The 24,816-nt window shown below is 47.8% G+C and overlaps 1 protein-coding gene across 1 annotated transcript in view; it reads right to left on the bottom strand.

Moving 5' to 3' along the window:
* The window catches only part of LOC119965283 (polypeptide N-acetylgalactosaminyltransferase 10-like), a 136,866-nt gene that overhangs the window by 87,933 nt on the left and 24,117 nt on the right, over positions 1 to 24,816 (bottom strand). The window contains exon 2 of the mRNA XM_038795806.1: positions 7,654 to 7,759. Coding sequence (XP_038651734.1) covers positions 7,654 to 7,759 — 106 coding nt within the window. The remainder of the gene's footprint in view (positions 1 to 7,653; positions 7,760 to 24,816) is intronic.

Here is a 24,816-nt window from a genome sequence, read left to right as displayed (position 1 = left end):
AACATCGAGGGCCGAAGGGCCTGTTCTGTGCTGTACTGTTCTATGTTCTATATGAGGTGCCCAGAATCATAACCGGGTGAAGCGCCATTTTTGAAAAGTAGAGAAAAAGAGGGCTAAAGGCAGGATGCCGCTGGGGGAAGCGCTGAGGTATATGCCGCACGCTAATTGGTTACAACCGGGACTATTAATTAATATACTATGCGGCCCTTTAAAATTGTGAATTTCTGAATGTGGCCCTTGCACGGAAATGTTTGCCCACCCTGCTCTAGATCAATGACTGAGTCGAAGCTCCTCGAGCTGCAAACACATACTGCAGATGTGTTTGCCCTGCATCACACTGGCATCCAGGAGCTGCCACATGCTGCAGCTTTAACACCTTGCTGTCCGAATTGTGTTTTAATTAATTAATTATATTACTCACTTGTAATTGATACTCTTTTGGTATCAATCAACTATATCCTTTCTTTCGCACTTGCTGCAGGTACATCTGGACCGAGACATGTCAGGTGGTAACTGATTTCCTTACCTCTATACAGAACAAAGAACTAATGTTCACTTATCAGTTCAAAATAATTGCAAGCTTATCTTCCTCTACTGAGATGTCTTTGCTCTGTGACCTTGATGTTGTGTTTCTCACTGTTCTGGAAATTGCCTCGGGCGAAATTCTACCCTACCCGGCGGGGCAGGGGGGGTCCCGGCGTAGCGCCAAACACTCCGGCGTCGGGCCTCCCCAAAGGTGCGGAATTCCCCGCACCCTTAGGGGCTAGGCCCGCGCCGGAGTGGCTTCCGCTCCGCCGACTGCCATTAACGCCAGGCCGCCTGGCGTCGGGGCTGGCCGAAAGGCCTTCGCCGGTCATGTGCCGGAGCGTCAGCGGCCGCTGACGTCACCACTGGCGCATGCGCGGTGGAGGGGGTCTTTCCGCCTCCGCCATGGTGGAGGCCGTGGCGGACGAAACTGAGTGCCCCCACGGCACAGGCCCGCCCGCCGATTGGTGGGCCCCGATCGCAGGCCAGGCCATGGGGGCACCCCCCCGGGGCCCGCTACCGCCGCCTGTTCCCGCCGGCACAGAGGTGGTTTAAACCACGTCGGCGGGAGAGGCCTGACAGCGGCGGGACTTCGGCCCATCACGGGCCCGAGAATCGCCGCGGGGGGCCCGCCGATCGGCGGGGCACGATTCCCGGGTGGCAGAGAATTCCGGCCACGGCGGGGCGGGGGGTCGGAGAATTCCGCCCCTCATTCTCACCAGGCATTCCCATTTCAAAGCCATTTAATCAGCCAGAATTCTTTGTGGATTCAGACTATTTTGATGCATGCTTTTAAAATTAAACTCAATTTTAAGAATATATTTGGAAATTTACTATATTTATTATACTCCCGAATACGATATGGGGCAATTACTATAAAGACTTACAGCCATCTACAACATGGTTTTACAGCTTTGAATTAGATATTGGGCGAGGAGTATTAAAATCAGTGCTGATCGATACAGCATTTAAGTGACTGTGGTCTCTATTTCATACTTAATTTTAAATTAGAGTCAAATCAGGGGCCCAATGCCCATGTAATATTCTCAACTCCAAAACGAGAACATTTTTTTAAAAAATCAGTGATTCTGTCCTTATCTATATTGTTCTAATCCCCATAGAGATCAATAACCTTGAAAACAAAATTAACATTCCAAATGGCCAAATGAAATATCCGAAGAACAAGATTCTCCAGAGAATCCAGAGCAGAGCGGAGAATCGCTGCCACTGGCTCCAGCGCGGTGCCAGTCGGGCAATGCGCCGACTCCCGGGCCTAGGCCGGCGCGCCAATTCTCCAGCCCGCATGGGCCGTCAAGAAAAAGCCAAGTCCCGCCGGCACTGTTCTAACATCCTCTGAGCCGGCGGGACCTCGGCGTTGAAGGGTCCGGGGGCGGCCTGTGGGGGTCCTCCGTATTGGCCTGACCCGTGATCGGGGCCCACCGATCGGTGGGCCGGCCTCTCTGCCCCCGGGCCTCCTTTCCTGCGTGCCAGATCCTGTAGCCCTGCGCCATTTGGCGTTGGGGCCTGCACGGGGAAGAAGGTCACTGTGCATGTGCTAGTTGCCGGCCGCCAAACTACCACCACCGATGTCCTAGCCAATATTTAACTCTCAATCAACAATACAAAAAACTGTTTATCTGGTCATCATCACATTACATTTTGGAGGAGTTTTCTGAGCTCAAATTTGCTGCTGTGTTTCTTATATTACAACAGCGACTGCACTTCAAAAGGTATTTCCTTGGTTTTAAAGTGCTTTGCAACACCTGGTGGTCACAAAAGGCGCTATACAATGGCTAATGTTTTTTTCCCATGGCACTCTGCACCTTGGAGAAATTTGCAATTCTTGCAAACCTTTGTGCTGGCTCTGCCTGCTTCTCTCAACAAGGAGGCACAAGATGAATCTGTCTTTTTAGAATGCAGAATCTCAATATTTATTATGTGAAACAATGCAGTGCAAAGTAAAAGATGTTGCTAACAGCTCCAGCAACAGACTGGAAGGAGCCAGATGCATCGAAGTTCAGTCAGTCACCTTTCACAGCCTCAAAGACCCTGTGTTTGTCCTTCAGAAGTTGACCTTGTAAATGCAGAAATTGGTCAATTTCAGTGACAACCCCCTCCACGAAACACAGACATTTCAAATTTTGGTTGTCACTACAGTTTCAATGTGAGACGAGTGGGCAATTATCTTAGGTTTATGCAAGTACACGGATTTTAATATCAAGTTTTTGCTGAGACTTACCTGTAAAGGAGGTCATCACAAAGCAACCTCTGGGTTTTTGCATTTAACTGTGCATGAATCTTTGATCCAATGGATAGACATCAGAAGTTGTGATCAGATAAAGCTCTAAGTGAGTCCTGCTTTCCTCCCCATTATTAAAGCAAACTCTTTGCCTATATTTTTCTGGAATTTGCCAAACCTGCTCTTAAACTATTGCTAGCTCCCACCCAACCTTTCTAGCTCTGCTCAGAGTGTCCTACCAGACCTGTACCCAGCTCTGTTGCAACCCCACTGTTCACGTACAAGTTATGTAAATTCAGCATGTTCTCATTGAAAGAGATAAAGTCAAGGGGTGATATTCTTGCTGTTTTAAGATTCTACAGGGTCTAGAAAATATAGATCACCACAAATGTGTTTACTTTGTCCAGATATCAGAAGCTGGGGGGGGGGGGGGGGGGGGAGGGAGAGAGAGAGAATCATGACACAATGAAGCCAAACACTGTTGCAAGAGTGAAGTGCCCATCAAGCAGAGCACACTGAACCCCCCCCCCCCCCCCATTCCCCCCTCACAGCCCAGATCATGCTGGGAGGCCGACAGGGTTTACCTGGCGGTTTCTTCACTACAGTGCACCCTCCAAATGTGGATTCTTTGCCCACATAGGTGGGAAGTAGCCCTTAATTCCTAATTGTGCCATTAAATAACTGAACCATTCAACTGTCCACTGTTGGCAATGTTCCATAGTGAAAAGATGATCACAGAATCTCTACAGTGCAGAAGGAGGCCATTTGGCCCATCGAGTCTGCACCAACCCTCTGAAAAAGCACCCTATCCAGGCCCATTTCCCTGCCCTATCCCCGTAACCCCATCTACCTGTACATCCCTGGACACGAAGGGGCAATTTTATCATGGCCAATCTACCTAACCTGCACATATTTGGACTGTGGGAGGAAACTAGAACACCTGGAGGAAACCCACACAGACACGGGGAGAAAGTGCAAACTCCACACAGTTACCCAAGGCCAGAATTGAGCTTGGGTCTCTGACGTTGCGAGGCAGCAATGTTAACCACTGTGCCAGCAGGCTACCCATAAGATGCCTGGCCTCCCTCTCAACACCTTCCCTGGCCATATTGCCAGCACTCAATGGGTCAAGAAAGACTAGCCCAATATTTCCATGGATGAATGGTAAATCTTCAGAACAGATTCTCAGAGAAAATGGTGGAAGCAGTTATAGTTAATTGAAATACAAATTTGATAGACTCAGGATCATTTTTTATTGTGAGTATTTTGAGACAGAATAAAGGACGATCATAGTTTAGGAGGAAAAGGCAATCTTGGATACATCATTTCCAAATTCAGTCATGACTAATTGATACAAATTGATTGGTATAGTTAGTTAGCGAAGAACTTGTTATTTTTGTATCACAGAGCTGCCAGGAGGCTGGAAATCAATCTCAAGTGTCCTTTTCCTCGTGCAGCAATTAAATTGTTCACCATACAACCTACATCCAGCCTTGGTGAATTTGTTTTGCTGCTCTCAGCCCTACTGCCTGAAGCCCTCCAGCCCCAATCAGAATATCCTCCCCACTTTTATAGTTTACTCCTTATTTCCAGTACTCGACTCCTTCAGTTATTGTTTTATTTAAACGCCAAGCATTTTTTGTCAACCTCTGGTCTTAATCTTTGGGCCAGATTTTTATCTCCCAATAGAGGTGGAAATTAAGTCGGCAGGAATCCAATCTGGAAACGTGAAACATAGGACTGGATTTTACAGGCATTGCCGTCCCCACATGGTGACTCACACCTACTGGCTAAAAGGTCGGGGGGGGGGGGGGGGGGGCATCCACAAGCCTGACGACTGCCCCTCACCAATTTAATTTTGGGAGCAGCATTAATTGCTTTAAGGCAAAACTACTGCCCCTATCTTGGGAGGAAGCCCCACCTTAGAGAGGTTCCGGACAAGCAGGATGGCGCCAGCCAATGTTGGTGGTCGCTGCTGGGATTACAGGCTGTCTCAATATGTTCAGGAGACTTGGTAAGTCCAAGGGGGTAGAAGCAAGTGAAGTGGTGGGGCCAGGTACAAGAGGCTTGTTGGGGGGGGGGGGGGGGGGGGGGGATGAGCTGGAGGTGGAGGGGTGCCTCCAATGGAATCAGGGCACCCATAAAGGGGATCCTCCCCCTTTAGTCCATCTCAAGCCCAGGCAGTTAGATCTGCTAGTAGGTGAAAAGGCTCAAGGATGGCAGGCTACTAGTGCCTCCCCATAAAATTTAAGACAAGTTGGAGATGGAAGGTGGTGGGAAGGCCACCCAGTGGGCTGTGTGTCCCCTGCTTCAAACCCCTCTCATATTTTGTTCCCCCTGCAAAAACAAATTCCCTCTACTTTCAAATCCCACGATATTTTTTGTCTGGCTTTGTGGGTTGAGAAGGCCTTGCATGTAAAATGCTCATGCATCCCAAATGACGTCAAGGCCACAATTAAAAAAGGTGGAAGAAAATTAATTTTCCTTACACACACTATTTATGTGTCCTGCAGTAATTTTGCAAACCTTTTAAAAACAGTTTACACAATCGAGATGTGATCACGTCTGCCAGGTTGGGAAGAGTGCAGGCTATTTATGGAACAACTTTTCCAGTATCTTTTCAACTTTTAAAACTACAAAGCCTGCCTGCCAGTCAAATGGTGGAGTACGCAGAGACATCGCCACAGGCCACACCCAGCACAGCTGCAGATCTGCCAGCAATAGATCTCCATTGCAGCCCCGGAGAGCATTCAGGTACTCTCTTCAGAAGTCTTCCTTTCTGTCAAAAGGTACAGCACCCCACCAGCTGCAGTAATAGAAGTACAGGTAAACCGGTACAGCAGTAGCCTGAAGTGCCTTGTTCACCTCGAGCATGAATCCAAGGGCAGGAGGAAATAAGACATCAAGGACTCGACTGACCCACTCCATTGCGCCCGGTACCGATCACGTTGCATTGGGTGCATTGTGGGAGAGGCCCAAAATTGGTATCACGCCAAATCGTGATGCACCCAACCTGCTACACCTGGCATGATCAAGATCATGCCCATCATATTTAAATGAGCCATTAGGCCTAATACGTTATTTAAATATGTGCAGCCTGTTTGAGGTTGCATCCTGGTAGTCACCCGTCGTATCAGAGTGGCCTCACCACAGCGCATATTAATACTGGTCTCCACAAATTATACCAGGTGTGCTGGCCACACTGGGGGCTCGGAGGCCATTAGAGCCCTCTGGGTGGTTGGGTCAGGACAGGGCAGTCCTCTGGCAGGGTGCCATGGGGCACTGCCATGGGTGGGGGCCTGAGAGGCGCCATGCCTATGAAAGGGTGAGGGTGAAGGGGGGCCCTAAAGCTGGGAGAGCACTCAGCGACCCACACCGGGGTATGCCTACGAGGATGGATGGACGTGGATCCAGCTTTCTTGGAGGCGGCCCGAGGTGATGACCACCTCAGCAATCTTCAGCAAGCCTGCATTGTTGGATCTGGGAGGCAGTTTAGACCCTTAGAGGAAACAGGACCTCCCTGTGGGCCTCCACTTACTGCAGCAGGAGGTCCAGGTCTCGCTCCGTGAACCTGGATGATGTTCCCTCCCAGGACTCCTGGCTACTTTTGAGTGTTAGCCATCTTAAAATGAGGAAAGTGTGGGAAGTGTGAAAGGGATGTATTTCCTTGTCATGAACATTATGGCTGGAATACTGGTGAGGGAAAGGTGCTTTACAGCATGGGAGTAAAGGATTTGACTAGCCCAGGCATGGTGGTCTCAGCGTTGCATTGGAAGTAACAGGGTGGTAAGCCATGTTCCAGGTCACAATTATAGTAAGGGTCCAAAAATTATCTTGGACTATTCCTGGCTAGGTATGTAGTGCTTCTGGGAATGCTCAGTCAACTGTGTCCCCTATAGAGGAACGCATTGAAATGGGTGTTATGGGTGTGAGAGGGTCTAGGTTGGACTGAGGGGTGCAGTAGGTGAGCTGTGCTGCAGCAGGTGGACTGTGCTGCCACATGATTGTTTTCTTTAAGTCAGTAACTTTTTCAAGGGGTGAGCACGAAAAAGACTGACGTGGCAGGATAAGGATAGGCTAGGGCAACATTGGCTTAGCACACAAGAGACATCAGCAGCTGATGGATTCACTAAAGGTATAGTCAACAGGCCAGCCCGCACAAGGAAACTATGTTTCAGGCAACATGAAGCTCAACAATACTTATAGTGCAAGGTTCACCGGTCACGTCCAGTGGCATGGCAGTGCCACCACTGGGCAAAGTTTTGGTTTTGGCATTGTTCACTGCCCTTTTAATGTGTAGAGTGTGGGAAGAACCCACCTCCATCCCAGACTTCCCCCGTCCCAGAACCAATTTGCAACTCACAAACTGTATCTGGAATCTATCTCTTGTTCTGAAAGATGAAAATATGGTGCAAAGTCAACACGGTTTCGGAAGCTGCAGAAAGGCTTGACTCATATTTTCCCCCTACATGTAAATCCAGGCCTTTATTTCAACTCCAAGTCGACACTTTAAGCCCCCATGTTTCCTATATTTTTTATTCATTGCCAACTCTTTTGCCCCACTTTTAACTTCATTCATTCCAGTTGGCTGTTTTTCTACCACATCACTATTCTTTAATCTGATCATTTTTGGCCTGTCCTTTAACCCTAAATTGTGTCATTTTCTTTAATCCCCACAAACTAACTCTATGCAATTTCCATCTTTTTCTCGAATGCCTATCCAGCTCTTCCTTGTGCTGCAAGAGGTTATCTAGTACATTTTTAAAAAAAGATTAAAATTCATAGTTTATTTTACTTAAAAAAAGATAGTTTTGCAAGTATACCTATTAAATGTAACCCCACGTAACCAATGAGAACTAGTTAGAAAATCTCTATTGATAAATACAGACCTGTTTTTGCTGCGTCTGCCCTGATTGCCTCATGGTCATGCCAATCTTTCTTCTTCAACCCATCTTCAATGAAGAAAGTGTCGTGTCTTGGCTTGATTGGTAAACCCTATTTTTAAAAAATTGCATCAAAACAATCAAGTATTGATAAGGTTACCAGTAACATCTGTACTATTCACTTGATTAACAATTTATAATTGGAAAAATATATGGGAATCATGAATGCACATGCTTCAATACTTTGCCAGACAGAGCAACACCCGAATGATTCACCAACTGTGCTATTTTCCTCCTTTTGCCAAGATTTGGATATTTATTGCTTTTGCTGTTTTTATAATAAATTGCTATCGCTGACTGGGCAGAAATAATTGATACTCATATATCTGTGTTGCTTTATGAGAAATGTACCTTTCCTGACTATTTTATAATAAAATAAAATGAGAAATTTACGTCGGGTGTAGCTCAAAGAACAATACATCAAATTTGTCCGTGACAATTTGAAGTTGTAGCTTCACGACATATTGTTGTTCTGAACAATCAGATTTTAATATCACTGCTAAACTGGGAACATATATGTGCTATCTGCTTTAGCTCTTTTCAAGTATATCAAATAGGAAATAGAAAGAATGTAATTCGCAAACAATACAACACAAAATGGACTCATTTTCATAATAGTTGGCGTACAAGGAATCAAAGATAAATCGATATCGGAGGTTACTTTTAAACTTCTGTTTTTAAAAAATCCGTATTATTTTATGGGATGTGGCCATCGCTGGCAAAGCCAGCAATTGTTGCCCATCCCTAATTACCCTTGAACTGCACATTTCAGAGGGCAGGTCAGAGTCAGCCACATAGGTTTGCAATCACACATAGGCCAAATTGGGTAGGATGGCAGATTTCCTTTCTTAAAGCACAGACATAGTATCAGTCTGAAAGTCATTTCAATCCATCAATTCCATCCATCAAATGTGAATGTTTAAATACTGTTAACATCACAATGAAATGTGAATGTGCCCTCTCAAATTCAGATTAAAATAGTTTAATTTGAACACTCACAGTATGAACATTCACAGTAAGTATGCAACTTTAGAATAAAAATCAAACCGACTATAAATCAGGATTTAACTAATTGTAGTTCCATTTATTTGAAGAAATCCAAGTGGTAACTAATGCAGGTACATTTAACTTGTGTGCCATGAATTTAACCACTTGGAACCTTTACAAGCCTTCACCTGTGAAAAGAACGGCTCTCATTCACAATAATTTTTCCTATCCCCACAGCATTGTATTATGTAACCGTTTATTAAAATATATTTGGATCAGATTGATTGAGGTACAACATTTGGAAGAAAAAAAAACACTTATATTTGTACCAAACTTTGACAAAGTCATTGAGACTCGAAACGTTAGCTCCCTTCTCTCTCCACAGATGCTGTTGGACCTGCTGAGATTGCCTAGTATTTTCTGCTTTTGTTTCAGATTCCAGCATCCGCAGTAATTTGTATCTGTACTGTCCCTTCCACGACATCAGGATTCCCCCAGAAAGTTAATTTTTGAAAGATAATCATAATTTTGCAAGCAAGCTTGGCAGCCAATTTGTGCACAGCAAAATGTCACAATGAGATGAATAAACAGTTTAATCTGTTTCAGCATCCTTGATGATCGGTTGCATGTTGTCGAGGACATCTGAAGAATTCTTTATTTTTCCAATCATAAAAATAGCATGGAACCTTTTGCATGAAGATTAGGCCTTAGTTTACTCCCTAATCCAAGAAACGACAGCTCAAATAGTGCAGCGCCTTCTCGGTATTTCAGTAAATTGTCAGCATAAATTACGCAGCCTTTACTCAGAGGTAAATATGGAACAGATTGATTGGAAACAACACGAGAAAAAACTTTTCGATTAAATGTTACAAAGCAAATAGCCACAAGGAAAAGACCAATATCTATCAGCATAGTTTGACAGACAATGCAAGATAATTACCTCATGGAACTTAAGAAAATAATTGGTATTGACTTACAACCACAACCTCCAGAGGCTGTAAAACAATTAGCAATTATTTCCATATAACAAGTTAAAATATTAAACTATGTCACTTGTTCCTCACTACAAAATACAGACTTGCATTTATATAGCATCTTTCATGACCACAAAAGGTAGCAAAGTGTTTCAAAACCATTCAGAAATAGTGTATTCAATGTTGTAACATAGGGAACAGTAAATTTGTACACAAGCTCCTACGAACAGCAATGTAATGGTCAGATAATCTGTTTTGTTATGTCAATTGATAGGCACATATCGACCAGGACAGCAGGTATAACTGCCCTGCTCTTAACTTTGGAATGCTGCCATTGTCCAATGGCCTGGCAGAGCAGCTGCTAATAGTGAAAGCTCAGGGCTTGATATGGAGGCCGAAGAAACTGGTCTACGCCTGGTGACCAGTGCTGATGACAAACTCGTATCAGTGACCCTCAGGTGCCAATTGAGGAAGTGAAGGTCACCATCCATTTAAAACACCCCGATCTGGTTCCACCTACCACAGACTTGTGGCCGAGCACCAAGAGGTGCTCGAGTGACGGGGATGAAACGGACTTATGTCAGGAGGGTTGTTAAAACCCCAACAAAAACCACAAGGGGGGGGGGGGGGGGGGGGGGTTAGGATCAGGCTCCCTCTAACGGGAGCCCCTATTGGGCAGGCTTCTGCCCACTCAACTCAGGTATTTGTACTCCAAAAACCCACAGGGAGAGCAATTGATGATCCTGTGGTCTTCATGGGGCTTTTAACAGTCTCCTTATCAGAGCAAGGAGGTTCTTGCTATTGAGGGAGTGCAATGGAGGTTTACCAGTCCGATTCTGGGATGGCAGAACTAACGTAGGAGGAGAGATTGAGTCAGTTAGGATTATATTTGCTGGACCTTAGGAGAATGAGAGGGGTGATGGGGAGATTTCATAGAAACCCATAAAAGTCTAACAGGACTAGACAGGGTAGATGCAGGAAGGATGTTGCCAAAGAACTTTTTTTAGAGGCCAATTATCTCAGCCCCACGACATCTTTGAAGGAATTCCTGAGGATGGTGACCTGTCATTAGCTGTGTCATCAATGATTTTCCCTCTAATTTAAAATTTGCTGGTGACATAAAAGTGAGAATGAAAGTTGTGAGGAGAATGCAGGGAGGCTTCATGGGGATTTGAACAGATTAAGTGAATGAGCAAGAACGTGACAGATGGAATAACATGTGAATAAGTGTGAAGTTATCCAATTTGGTAGAATAAACAGAAAGGCACGGTACTTCTTAAATGCTAATGTTGGAAAGTGTTGATGTCCAAAGGGACCTGGGTGTTCTTGTTCACAAGTTACAGAAAGCTAGCATGCAGGTGCAGCATGCGATTATGAAGGCAAATGGTATAGTGGTCTTTATCACAAGAGGATTTGAGTACAGGAGTAAATATTTCTTGCTGCAGTATTGCAGAATCTTGGTGAGAGCACATGGAGTATTGTGTACATGTTTGGTCTCCTTATCCAAAGAAGGATGTACATGCATTGAGTAGGGGCAACGGAGAGTCACTAAACTAATCCCTAGGATGCCAGGACTGTCTTATGAGGAGAGAGTGTAGAAACTGGACCTGTATTCAGAGAATTGAAGAGCGAGAGATGATCACATTGAAACTTACAAAATTCTTACAGGACAGGGCAGCACGGTGGCCTAGTGGTTAGCACAACCGCCTCACGGCACTGAGGTCCCAGGTTCGATCCCGGCTCTGGGTCACTGTCCGTGTGGAGTTTGCACATTCTCCCAGTGTCTGCGTGGGTTTCGCCCCCACAACCCAAAAAAAATGTGCAGAGTAGGTGGATTGGCCACGCTAAATTGCCCCTTAATTGGAAAAAATAATTGGGTAATCTAAATTTATAAAAAAAAAAAAAAAATTCTTACAGGACGTGTCAGCGTAGATATGGGTAGGGCATTTCCCTCACTGGCGAGTCTAGAACCAGGGGGCACAGTCTCAGAATAAGGGGAAGGCCATTTAAAGTAGAGAGGAGGAGGAATCTCCACGGGTGATACATTTTTGCAATTCTCTACCCTGGAGGACTGTGGAAGCTATTTGTGCATGTTCAAGACATTCAAGACAAATAAAATTGATACATTTCTGGATGCTAATGACATCAAGGAATATTGGGTTAATGAGGAAAAATGGCACATCAGCCGTGATGTGCTTGAATGGCAGAGCAGGTTCAACAGGCAAAATGGCCTACCCCTGCTCCTCCGTCCAAAGCTCCTCTCAGAAGTTATGATATTCGCTGATGATTGCAGTGTTCAGTACCATTCGTAACTGCTGAAGAAAGCCCCGCCCACAAGTAGACAGGCCTGGAGAACATTCAGTACAAGGCTAATAAGTAGCAAGTAATATTTGAACCACACAAATATCAGGCAGTGACCACTTGCAACAAAAGAGAATTGAACCATCTCCCCGGTAAACATGATAACGCGGCTGCCTCTGCATTAGTCTTACCCCCACATTCTGCCCAATGGATGTTTTTGTGAATGGAAAACAGTTTCCAGTGGTGTTCCACAGGGCTCAGTCTTGGGTCCTGTGCTGTTTGTTGTATCGACTATTGATTTAGATTTAAATTTGAGAGCCATGATTGGGAAATTTGCAGATGACACAAAAATTGGCCATGTAGTTCAGGGCTTTTCAAAGTCAGGGTCGTGGCCCACGAGTGGGTCGTGGGCAGATGTCGGGAGGGTCACAGAACGACTGGGCACACTGTTCCTGCGGTGGTCTAGATCGTTGGAGGAGCTTTGAGAATGGCGGGCAAGTTTGAAAATGTCCATGGCCTGGCGAGTCAGCTTGTGTGTTTGGGGGGGGGGGGGGATCAGCGGGGTGGAGAGAGAAACTTAAATGCCGTGGCTCGGAACTCCCTCTCCCCCCCCCCCCCCTCCCCCCCGGGTTTATGTGGAGATGTCAGTGTCAGCTGGTGTCCAGGAGGTTGTGTGTCGGGCGCTCGGGGCAAGTGAGACCTGCCGATTGAGAGGGAGGGGAGACTGCTCCAGTCCCACGGCTAGGAGGAAGATTCCCCCCCCCCCTTTGTGAGCATTTTGATCCGATTCCCAGTGTATCTGTGCCAGAGGCTCGGTGTGCTGCTCCCATCCGCAACCTCCCCCCTACGCGGTTCTTCTTGGTGATTTATCCGGGGAAATGAGGCTTGTGCGGGACTGAATGTTCATCTCCTGAGACAGGCCCTGATGACTGAGGTCCCCCCCACTCCACCCCCTGTTTAAGGTGAGATCCAGCCCCTGGTTTGCAGTATGGTTTTGGGAACAGGGGTGGGGGGGGTCACTGGGCACCAGGTTTTATCTTTTCGGGTCTGTTTTTGCTAAAGCCCTGGGTTGCATTGAGTGTGGGGCTCAGAAATGACAGTGAATGTCAGGATTTCTGTCCACGGCTTTTTTACATTTTATTTTAGTACCGGAGGTCACATTTTGAAAATAAGTCTCTGTCTCTACTGAGAACTCCCCTCTTGTGTTATAAACCAAACTTTGGTATAAAATGACCATGAACCCTGAAAAGCATACAGCTTATTTTGGTATTAGCACAGGAGAGCATAATATTTGGAGAATGTAGCCTTCAGTGTTGTACCTTCTCGCGCATTAAAACTTGTGTCACGGCTCAAAATTACTATCTTGAAGAAATTTACCATTTTTGCATTTTGACGTGAATTGTAATGTAATTGCATTCTGGAAATAATGGATTTTTAAAGCAATAAAGATTGTAATACCAGCTGAAATGATGTTCTTCACTACTGGCTATGTTGTGAACTCTGGTGCCTATCTGTCCAAAATACTCAAATATCTATGGCAAATATTAGAAAAAAGAGAATGCCGGCCGCTGCTGCCTTTTAAATGAAATTAAATGATGCTGTTGGGAGTCTTCGGGCCAGAAGCTGCAGCAGAGAGCAGGAATGCACCCGGCACTCACACTTGACGTTAAGTGCCCACCAGGCATGTGTTTTTGGTGCCAAATCACAGAGCAGAGTTGCTCCATTTCCCAGCAGCTGGCAAGCGCGGCAAGTGATCTGTCAAGATGGATGGTTTTCTTTAAAGTAAGAGATGGTCAGGAGGAAGAGGAGGGGGGAGGCTGGGAGGCGTGCGCTGACTTGGCAGCTGGTAGTATTGCATTCTTTTTTAAAATAAATTTAGAGTACCCAATTATTTTTTCCAATTAAGGGGCAATTTAGCGTGGCCAATCCACCTATCCTGCACATCTTTTGGGTTGTGGGGGCGAAACCCACGCACACACGGGGAGAATGTGCAAACTCCACACGGACAGTGACCCAGGGCCGGGATTCGAACCCGGGTCCTCAGCGCCGTAGGCAGCAATGCTAACCACTGTGCCGCCATGCTGCCCAGTATTGCATTCTTTATGTTTCTGGTCTTGATTTTGTCTTTGTGCAGCTGGTGCCCTCGTTATATTCCTGCCGGTTCTGTGATTTTCTTCGGTGCACGCCACCGATGCTGGGGAAATGGGGGTTCCCTCTCCTTTTCCGCTGTGCCCGTGTTAGCGGGACCTTTTCCGGTAGTCTGTGCTGCTCGTTCTCATGCATGCGTACTTTAACAGACATGCACACAGTCATTCACCAATATACACTTTATGCAGGCACACTCTCACCGATGCACACGCACTGATCTTCACACACATACTTTGCCGTACTCCCATTGGGTGCGTTTCCACCAAAGTAGGTGTACTAGGGGAGGGGTGATGAGGTGCACGGTACGCTGCCTCAGCAGTTAGTGGCATTGTTCCTTTTTTGCTTTGACTTGTGTCCTTGGTGCGCAGCTAGTGACTTTGCTGTCTTCCTGCCTGTTTTGTGTTCTCCTTATTTGGTTTGGTTAATAATGTGCCGGACCTGTTCCGGGCTGAACTGTGCCCCTCTTGGGTGGGGTGGAATGTTGTGTGTCTCTCACTCCTCCACCATGCTCCATGTTGGGGTGGCCTTTTCCAGTGAGCTGGGCTGGTGTGCCTTTCCACTGATGTATTTTTGATACTGTCAATAAACTAAAATATTTGCAGGTTGTTTGTGCTGCTTGCTCCTGCTGGTGGCTGCAAATACCTGGAGCTGCTGTTGCTGTTTCCTTCCTTTTCTGTAGCCGGAAAGAAGGACAATTTTTTCGAGGATACCTCTTTCCTGGAACATCGGGCTCAGGGTGACGTACGAGTGCAGAAGACAATGCGGTTTGAAGCTAGGAGATGCTGCGGGACCTGGTGTGCGACGCTGATACAAATGGGCCACCTGATGATGCCATGGAATAAATGCTTTCGAAGATTGCTAATACTTTTGTTGCTGGTGTGGCGAGTGCTGCATGTAACTGGCACATCACCACAGGTTAAACCCACTGGAAGTCAAAGATGTTCAACTGCATCTTGAGCACCAGGTGATATATGTGGATGCCAGGATTTTGCTCTGGTGAGACTGGGCTGTGTGAGAGGCCTGCACGGTGGTTCTTGGACAGAGAATGGTACTGACATGAGGAACAACACATTAATGGACAGATCATTTCCACAATAATGTTCTGGACATGATAAGATATACCATGTGTTTTCTTTGTAAAAATGAATTGATTGTAGCTTTGTATTGGTACCAATATGGAACAGTGATGTTTCCTTGTTATTTTTAAAAGGCTAGTGTGATATGTGGAATGTTATGTAGTTGATTTTGAAATGAAATGAAAATCGCTTATTGTCACGAGTAGGCTTCAATTAAGTTACTGTGAAAAGCCCCTAGTCACCACATTCCGGCGCCTGTTCAGGGAGGCTGTTACGGGAATCGAACCGTGCTGCTGGCCTGCTTTCAAAGTCAGCGATTTAGCTCTGTGCTAAACATTTTCAAATCTTTGTTACTGTTGACCATGTAATAATCAAAAATATTCTCACGAACATTCTTGTGGGTACACGTGCCATGTCACAGGCGAGTGTTATTGCTTAGCATCCCAATCAAACTGTGAGGCCTGGACACTTTGCCTGAATCCTGGGGGGCGTCAACACCACAGATGCAGCAGCCAACAATCAAACACCCAAGAGCGGGGCCTCAGCCAGAGGGTGTGTGTGGATCGGGGAAGGGTACCTGAGCTCAGTTCTCCTATGCTCCTGGCAGAGCTCGAGAGTCTTGGGTCTAGGGGCTCCTGATGCGGCCGGGGGTGAGTGTGCAGGGTAGGGTCCCCCAGCACAACTTGCTCGGTGGATGGCACTCAGATAATGCGGTGAACGCAAGGGTGGGGGAGACTTGGGGGTTTCGAGGGTCCTGGGGTGGAAGTCGTAACTGATTCTCGGCCTCTTACCTTCTCCAATTATTTTTACAGATATAACAAAATGGATAGCGTTATTGACTCCATATTGCACAGTATTTGTGCCATGTCTTTGCAGGTTTGGCATGCCATGGTGGAGGAGGACACCCGCTCCCCAGTAACCGTGAAGGTCATTGCAGTCCTTTATGTCACGGGCCCATTCCAGGGCTCGAGTGGGGACTTGTGTGGCATATCATAAGCTACAGCCCACAACTGCATCCGTGAATTCACAGATGCCCTGGATGTCCGGCAGCACTTTGACCAACCAACAAGATGCTCATTCAGCAGGATTCTCTACCATCGCCGGGATGGCCTAGGTCCAGGAGATAATTGAGAGTACGCATCTCAGCTTCCATGCACCAGGGCATTATCAGGAAGGGGTTCCACTCCCCGAATGTTTAACTCGTGCAAACCTCCGGATCATGCATGTGTGCACACACTTTCCCAGGAGTATGCATAACAGCTACATCCTGGGAATCTCGGAGATCCGTGTTGTCTTCAAAGACCATCCCAGGATGATGACTTGGCTTTTGGAGGTTAAGGGGTACCCGCTGAGGTCCTGATTGATGACGCCAGTGCGGAGGCCTATGCAAAGACCCGATATAACAAGGCCCATGCTGCCTCCCGAGCTGCTCCAAATGCGGTTCCGATGCATGGACCACTCCAGTGGCGCACTGCAGTACACCCCTCAAAGATTCTCCCACTTTGTGGTGGCCTGCGGAGAATTCCGCCCCAGATTTCAACTGTGTCATCTTTTTACTACAGTTAAGGAGTTAAATCACTGGCTCAGACATTTCATTTGCTGTTATGAAAAATATTCTATGGTATTCGCACTGGCTTCTCATGGTGGAGTCCAAACTGTATCACGGTTCTCCACTTTCAGCAAAGTTTGTAAACAAAGCTGCATTAAACTAGAATACCAGGCAACAGAATACAGTGAAAGGAAATTGTGTTTTTTCTTTGTACAGTATGAAGTCTCTACTTGTGCATTTTATTCCTTCGATAAGCTGGTCAAATCGCATAGTTGGTTCAACATTGTTCAGAGCAGAAGCACGATGCACACACTGACATAATCCTCAATCCTATGCGAAAAAAACTCTGCACCTTGTTGGTCGTTCTGGGTGAGTGTGTGCACTCAATTTGGCTCTGTTTCTTTACTTAGCTCTGGAGTCGCCAGGTATCGTTAAGACACTGCCACAAGTTCAAGGTGAAGTTCAAAGCAATAAAACCATACACCAATTAGTAAGTCCAAACAACTGAGTTTATTATAATACAATTATAATAACTACCCATGCACACGCTAAAAGGATTAAACTTATTCCTATCGCTAAATAAACTAATACTTATCTCGAAGGAACTGCCGGGTCAGGGAACAAGGCCTCTTGCTATGCTCTGGTCTGCAGACTTCAGGTTGGTATAAGTTAAAAGGGGTCAGGAGTGTCTATCTCTGGTAGCGATCGTTGAGAGACACTTACGTGCTGGCGGCTGCTGTCCGAACCCTCTCCTCTCTCTCGTTCAAGGTCTTCTTGGCAAAAGCTGGTCGAGGTGCTGGTCCGCGGAGGAGTGCTGGTCAAAGAGAGAGGAGGGCTGGACGAGAAGACTGAACCATGCGTGGGACCTGTCTTTTATAGGTCCCAGGGATCCGCGCCCCTTTGGGCGGACTCCCTTACCTGCTTGGAATCGATTGGGTCTCTTCCCAATCGATATGTTTGAATCCCCCCAATACTGAGGCTGTTCCTTAGCTACTGGGCGGGCCTTCAGGCTCTTTGTTTTCGAACCTTGCTGGTGCCTGAGTGTCTGGTATCCTTTACAATGTTGCAGTTGCTTCCCCATTTGTGTCCATTGTCTCTGGAATCGTTCCATTAACATGCTAATTATCCTGGTGATTGCTCATTAGTATGCGGAATGTTCGTTTCGGTGCTGTCTGCTTTCTTAGCAGACAGAATCCACACCTGCTAGGTGCAGCCTGCTGGCGCTGCAAACATTGTCCATTTTATCCTATATGCTTTGCGTTCCTCCATTTTGTATTCAGGGAATGGCCAACTTCGGTGGCTACAACCTGTATATCATTTTCAGTATCTTAGTGGTTGTAATGAGAAGAATTGGGAGGAAAATGAGTAAAATCTAATTACTAGGAAAGAAATAGGCTTTAGAAATCATTGAACACTGCGACTCCAATTATTACAATGCAAACAGGCAGGAAGGCTGCTGATTTTGGGAGCATTTACCAAACACTAAGGGCGAGATCTTCCGGCTGTTGCCGCAGGTGGGATCTTCCGGTCCTGCCTATGGTGTACCCCCCCCCCCCCCCCCCCCCCCCCCCCCGCCAAGGATCTCCTGGCGGCATGGGGTGGATTCAATGAGAAATTCCAGGCGATCCCGCCATTGGCCAACCTGGAGCATGGAACTTTAATAATAGACAACTGCTGTTAAAATTATGAGTTTTATAAAATTCTTATGGTTTGTAACTGCGTTTTGTATTTAAGCTAAAATGAAGGATGTCATGAGGCCTGTTCAGAAGTCTGCCTGACAGCAAGCCTGGGAGATTGGATTGTTAAGAGATTATTTTACTGTGAAGAAGGTGCAAGGTATTTAAATTTGTAAAGTTCCATGTTCCAGATGAATTAGGACATTGAATAATTAAAGATTATTTCCCATGCTGTAGATTTTTGGATTTTGTTTTTTGCTGCAATTCTATTTGGGGGTGAGCAGCGAAATACAGTTCATTTTGTGTTATAACTTCCCTTTTAAATGAACCATGAGATGGAAGGGGCACTGCTCTTGAAATGTTTGCTGAGTAACAGAAAACAGAGAACAACTTCCCTTATCAGCTGCGAAGCATAAGATTAACAGCAAGTGTGTTTATTGAAGATAACTGGGTTAAGCATGGCCTTGTTTTAGCATATTATTTGATTTGTATTACTTTGTTTCTCAAATGTTTCCCTTAACTGACATGGTCTTGTAGTTACAGCAACCTCAGGTGATTGTGTTAGGCGTGTAGGTTATTTTGTAGTTTTAGAATTTCATGTCAATTATTATTTCTGTTCTATGTTCCTTGTTGCATTATGCATCAATATAAATAGATATTTAATTTCATAATAATACACACTAATCTCTCACTAAGATTTGAAACATTTAAGATGAGATTCTCTGACCTCCCCAGAGCATGTTTCTCAGAGGGGGGATGCAGCCCACCGTTGGCCAGTGGCAGGATCATCTGGGATTTTCCCCATTAGATCCCGTCCATGCCACCATGCTAACAATGGGTAGACAGCAAGTCTCAACGGTCCCAGAGAAGAGTTGAAAATGTTGGATTGCGAACTTGCTGTATATTGTCCATGTACTTTCAAGATTAAAAATAAGAGTGTTGAGGTCTCAAGGACAGCAAATCAGCATTTTTACTTTGCTACAAGGCCCATGTGATTGATGTTTCCGTGGCATTTCCCATGAAAGCATACAGACAAGGCTAGTTTGCCAGGATTCAGGAGTGAGTGCTTGCAAGAAAGAAAGTGCATGCGAGTGAGAAACAAGGAGGTTAATTTTTTTGTTTGTTCACCAGGCAGGAATGCAAGTGGGAGCTCACACTCGGATTGAAAAGATCAAATTAGGGAGGAAGTGAAGCAAGGTTGGAGGATTCAGCTAGCTTGGAAGAATCTCTGGAGAAAATAACCACCTGTGAAAGACAGTTTGGAGCTTAAAATTCCCAATCTAAGAAAAAGAACAGAAGTAAACCCTCAGCAGCCAAGAATTACCCCGGACTGATTCTGGGAGAGTTGACGGTCTACTGAAAGAACAGTATAAAGCATATCTTTGAAGTGTGTGTTTGATTGTGTTAAAACTAAAAGCAAATGTTCCGTTTTATTGCTCAAGGTATACGTTACCCACAAAAAGATTGTTTAGAACAAGAACAAAGAAAATTACAGTGCAGGAACAGACCCTTTGGCCCTCCCAGCCTGCGCCAATCCAGATCCTTTATCTAAACCGTTTGCCTATTTTCCAAAGGATCTACTTCCCTCTGTTCCCCGCCCGTCATATATCTGTCCAGATGCATCTTAAATGATGCTATCGTGCCCGCCTCCACCATCTCCGCTGGCAAAGCATTCCAGGCACCCACCACCCTCTGCGCAAAAAACTTTCCACGCACATCTCCCTTAATCTCCCCTCTCACCTTGAAATAGTGGCCCCTTGTAATTGACACCCCCACTCTTGGAAAATGCTTGTTGCTATCCACCCTGTCCATACCTCTCAATTTTGTAGACCTCAATTTAGTCAATGGTGTTCTTCGTATTTTGTTAATAAACATCTTAAACCATTTAATCTTGCCGTGTCACTCTTTCAGCTATTATCTAGAAGTTTGAATTTATTTTTAAAGTTAATGGTCTCCATGGAGATTGTAACACTGCTCTGTGGGATGTTGTTTACACCCAATCACAATTCTCTGCATTTGGAAATGATTATAAAGGAACAAGCCAAGTTGGCATTACTTTGCTCTGGACCTCGGACTACCTCTGGGATTATAATCATGAGAAGGCTGCCAGTAAGGATTAACTAAGCAGGCATTCTCAGCATCCTCAGACTGACTTAGGTTATTGCAACACAGGTTGTACAGAATCACCAACAGACTCTACTTAGCATGACCTGTGGCTCCTCACAGCTTTATTAACCCACACTTCAAGCCTCTGTTTCAGAAACCTATCTTGAGGATTGAAACTATATATCATAAAAGTCAGAGATTTTTGGGAGATTTCCAAAATCCAGTGGTGCTTCGACGCAGTTGCTGATCACCCATTATCAATGATTCTTTGTGGCCTGATAGATATAGAATTTTTGGAGCACAATGAAATGAAATGAAAAGAAAATTGCTTATTGTCACAAGTAGGCTTCAAATGAAGTTAGTGTGAAAAGCCCCTCGTCGCCACATTCCGGCGCCTGTTCGGGGAGGCTGATACGGGAGCTTGTCCAGAAGGATAAACTAGTTTGGCTAATACCATCCTTAATTGTTATTGGAATTTATATTATCAAGGTTAGGAGCTGGTCCGTGTGAGCTGAATTGATGACTGCCGCATCCCCAAAGACATGCTCTATGGCAAGCTTGCTATTAGTACGAGACCAGACTCGACTTCCGGGCGGCGAGCGAGGAGGTCGCAGGGAGAGGGGCTCCCGCAAGCGCCAGGAAGGAACCCCCCCGACAGGCCGGACGGCGGAGGAGGAGCGGGCGGCAACGGCGGAGGAGGAGCGGGCGGCAACGGCGGAGGAGCGGGCGACAACGGAGGAGCAGCGGGCGGCAGTGGAGGAGAAGCGGAGGAGGAGCGGGCGGCAGCTGAGGAGGAGCGGGCGGCGGCGGAAGGCGGAGGCGAGGAGCAACGGCGACAGGGAGGCCCAGCAGCGGCAGGTCCAACCCCTCTCTCCCCCCCCCCCCCCACGCGGGCCGGGAACGGTGCGGCAGCGGCGGGCCCTCTTCCCCCCCCCCCCCCCCAAAACCAGCAGCGGGGACCCACCCCCCAAACCAGCAGCGGGGACCCACCCCCCAACCAGCAGCGGGACACCACCCCCCCCCCCAACCAGCAGCGGGGACACCAACCCCCCCCCCCCAACCAGCAGCGGGGACACCAACCCCCCCCCCCCCCAACCAGCAGCGGGGACACCAAACCCCCCCCCCCCCCCAACCAGCAGCGGGGACACCAACCCCCCCCCCCCCAACCAGCAGCGGGGACACCAACCCCCCCCCCCCAACCAGCAGCGGGGACACCACCCACCCCCCCCCCCCCCAACCAGCAGCGGGGACACCACCCCCCCCCCCCCCCCCAACCAGCAGCCCCACTCGCCCCTCCCCCTCCCCCCAACTGCAGTGACCACCACGTGGCAAGGACAAAGGGGGACTCTCTCTCTCTCTCCTGGGCGAGTGGAGAGAGAAAACAAAAGAAAAAAGAGACTTATATTTCTGTTCTTTTTTTAAAATAAAACCCAAAAGAAAACTGGTAAAGAGAAAAGGGGTGAAATAAAGGGGTAAAGGAAAGAAGGGGGGAAATAAATTTTTCATTTAAAAAAAAAATATATACATATATTTTTATATATATATATATATATATATATATATTAATAAAATTAAAATAGGGTGCGGAAAAGGGGGAAAAGAAGAACAAGGAGAGAAGAAACGATGAAGGGGAAGGGGGAGAAAAAAATGCCAGAAGGGACCCAAGAGAAAGGGGGCACCGGAGGTAGACGGGGCAAAGGGCAAACCAGCTTGGGCGAACGAGTCAACACGCGAAGCAGCGGGAAGAATGTATCGCCGCATCCAAAAGAGCTGGACGGGCGGGCAACCTCTCCCCTGGGGTTAGAGCGGGGCGTGAATTGGAAGGAAGCCATTGCCGAGGTGGTGAGGGAGCAGCTGCAGGCAATCAAGGCAGAGTTAAAAGCAGACACAGAGGCCGCAGCACAGGCAGCAGTGACCAGGGCCATGTCAGGGGTGCAGCAGGCTCTGACCAGAATGGAGGAGAAAGTGGATACCCAAGGGAAGATACTGGAAGCCCAAGGGAAGATACTGGAAGCCCAAGGGGCAACCATTAAAGAGCTGGAGAAGGCAGCGACTGACGTGAGCGACCGGGTCATGTCCCTGGAGAGGGAAATGGCGAAACTGAGTGCAACACAGGGGAGCCTGAAGGGCAGGGTAGACGACCAGGAGATCAACTCGAGAAGGCAAAACATTAAGATAGTGGGCCTGCCAGAGGGGATAGAGGGTAGAAATCCCACAACATTCGTGGCTGCGATGCTGGGCTCCTTAGTGGGGCGGGAAACTTTTCCCACCCCACCGGAAATGGACAGAGCTCATCGGTCACTGCGCCCGAAGCCCAAGGAAGGGGAAAAACCGAGAGCAGTTATAGCCAGACTGCACCGGTACCGGGATAGGGAGACAATCCTGCGCTGGGCCAAGGAGAATAGAGCCTGCAATTGGGACGGGCACGCCATCCGAATCTACGAGGATTTTGGAGCGGACATAGCTAAGAGACGGGCGGAGTTCAACAGAGCGAAAGCAGCTCTCTATAAGAACAAAGTACGTTTTGGTATGCTGTACCCAGCAAAACTCTGGGTCACATACCAACACAAGGAATATTTCTTTACAGCCCCTGCCGAGGCGAATAGATTCGTTGAGGAGCACGGGCTGGAAAAACGCCATGGGAAGTAGGGACGAGGGGCCCATGGCAAGGAGATACGTCATGCCGACGGGGGGGTGGGGAGGGGCGAGGCAAAGCCAGCCCCCTCCCCCCTGGCAGGAGCACCCAGGAAAAACAACCCAATGCCCAAGGGCCCGCTCCAGGTGGGAGGCCAGGCCCCGGCACGAGGGAACGGGAGTACTGGAGAGGGGAGAGGGGAAGGGGGACAGCAACCTCCGAGCGGGGAGCCACCGTGCTAGCAGGAAAGCTAGCGAAGGGGGCGCGCAACAGAGCAGGGCCGCAGCGCACCCCCAACAGGGGGGAAGGCGCCAGGCAGGGGAGGGGGGCCCATCAAAGGTGGGAGAGCAAATGGGGACAGGAATGGGGGAGAGAGGGGCAATGGAGGGGTACACAGGGGTATCCCCGAAAGGGATAGAGCGGGGGGGGGGGCACTCGGGGGGCGAGAGACCAGGGAGGGGAAATGCAGGGACGAAGGGACAAAAGAGGCCAGAAAGGGAATAGGGCCACAAAGTGCCACAGACAAGGGCTCGAAACAGGGAACTGCTGCAAACACCCACCCAGTACGATCTGTGGGTGAAGGGGCCCCCCGGAGTGCAGGGGACTACCCGCGTGGCGGACACACAGTGGACGGCCATGGCGGGTGTCCCCGGGACAAGGGGGAACCCCGGAGCGCAGGGACCCGACCGCATGGGGAGAGCAGTGATAGTGGACATCCTGGACGGCCCCCTAACAAAGGGAAACCCCAGAGGGCAGGGGCGCGTCCACCGGACAAATATGGTTAACCCCACAGGAGCAAGGGGGCAGAAGCCCCCCACCAGAATAGTCACCTGGAACGTAAGGGGACTTAATGGCCCAGTGAAGAGATCTAGAGTCCTCACCCACCTTAGAAACATGAGAGCCGACATAGTCTTCCTCCAAGAGACGCACTTGAGGGAGCAGGACCAACTGCGGGTAAGAAAGGGCTGGGTGGGACAAACCTATCATTCCTGTTATGGGGCAAGGGCCAGGGGGGTGGCGATCCTGATTGGCAAGAGGACAATGTTTAGGGCGACAAAGACGGTTACGGACCCAGGGGGACGGTATGTCATGGTCAGCGGGGCCCTGGATGGGGCGCCGGTAGTCCTAGTTAACGTGTATGCGCCCAACTGGGACGACACGAGCTTCATCCAAAAGACCATGGCAGAAATCCCGGACATAGCGACGCACCGACTAATCATGGGGGGGGACTTCAACTGTGTACAGGACCCAACGACGGACAGATCAAACCCCAGAACGGGGAAAACCTCAAACATGGCAAGGGAACTCAGTCACTATATGGAGCAGATGGGAGCAGTAGACCCCTGGAGATTCGCCCACCCGGGGGAGAAAGAATTCTCTTTCTTCTCCCCAGTACACAACGTGTACACCAGAATTGACTTCTTTGTGGTGGGGAAAACGGTGCTTCCAGAGATAGACAAGGTGGAATACTCCGCAATTGTGATATCAGACCACGCCCCACACTACATGGATGTGCGGCTAGAGACGGGAAGGGCCCAGCGCCCCAAATGGAGGTTGGACGGTGCCTTACTAGCTGACAAGGCCTTCAGCGAAAGGATAGCGCGGGCCATAGCGGAGTACACTGAGATCAACCAAAACGGGGAGGTCTCACCCTCCA

Source organism: Scyliorhinus canicula, chromosome 4, assembly GCF_902713615.1.
Source record: "Scyliorhinus canicula chromosome 4, sScyCan1.1, whole genome shotgun sequence".
In the NCBI taxonomy this organism is placed as follows: Eukaryota; Metazoa; Chordata; class Chondrichthyes; order Carcharhiniformes; family Scyliorhinidae; genus Scyliorhinus; species Scyliorhinus canicula.
The sequence above is the reverse complement of the archived record's forward strand: the minus strand, read 5'-3'. Positions and strand labels throughout refer to the sequence as shown.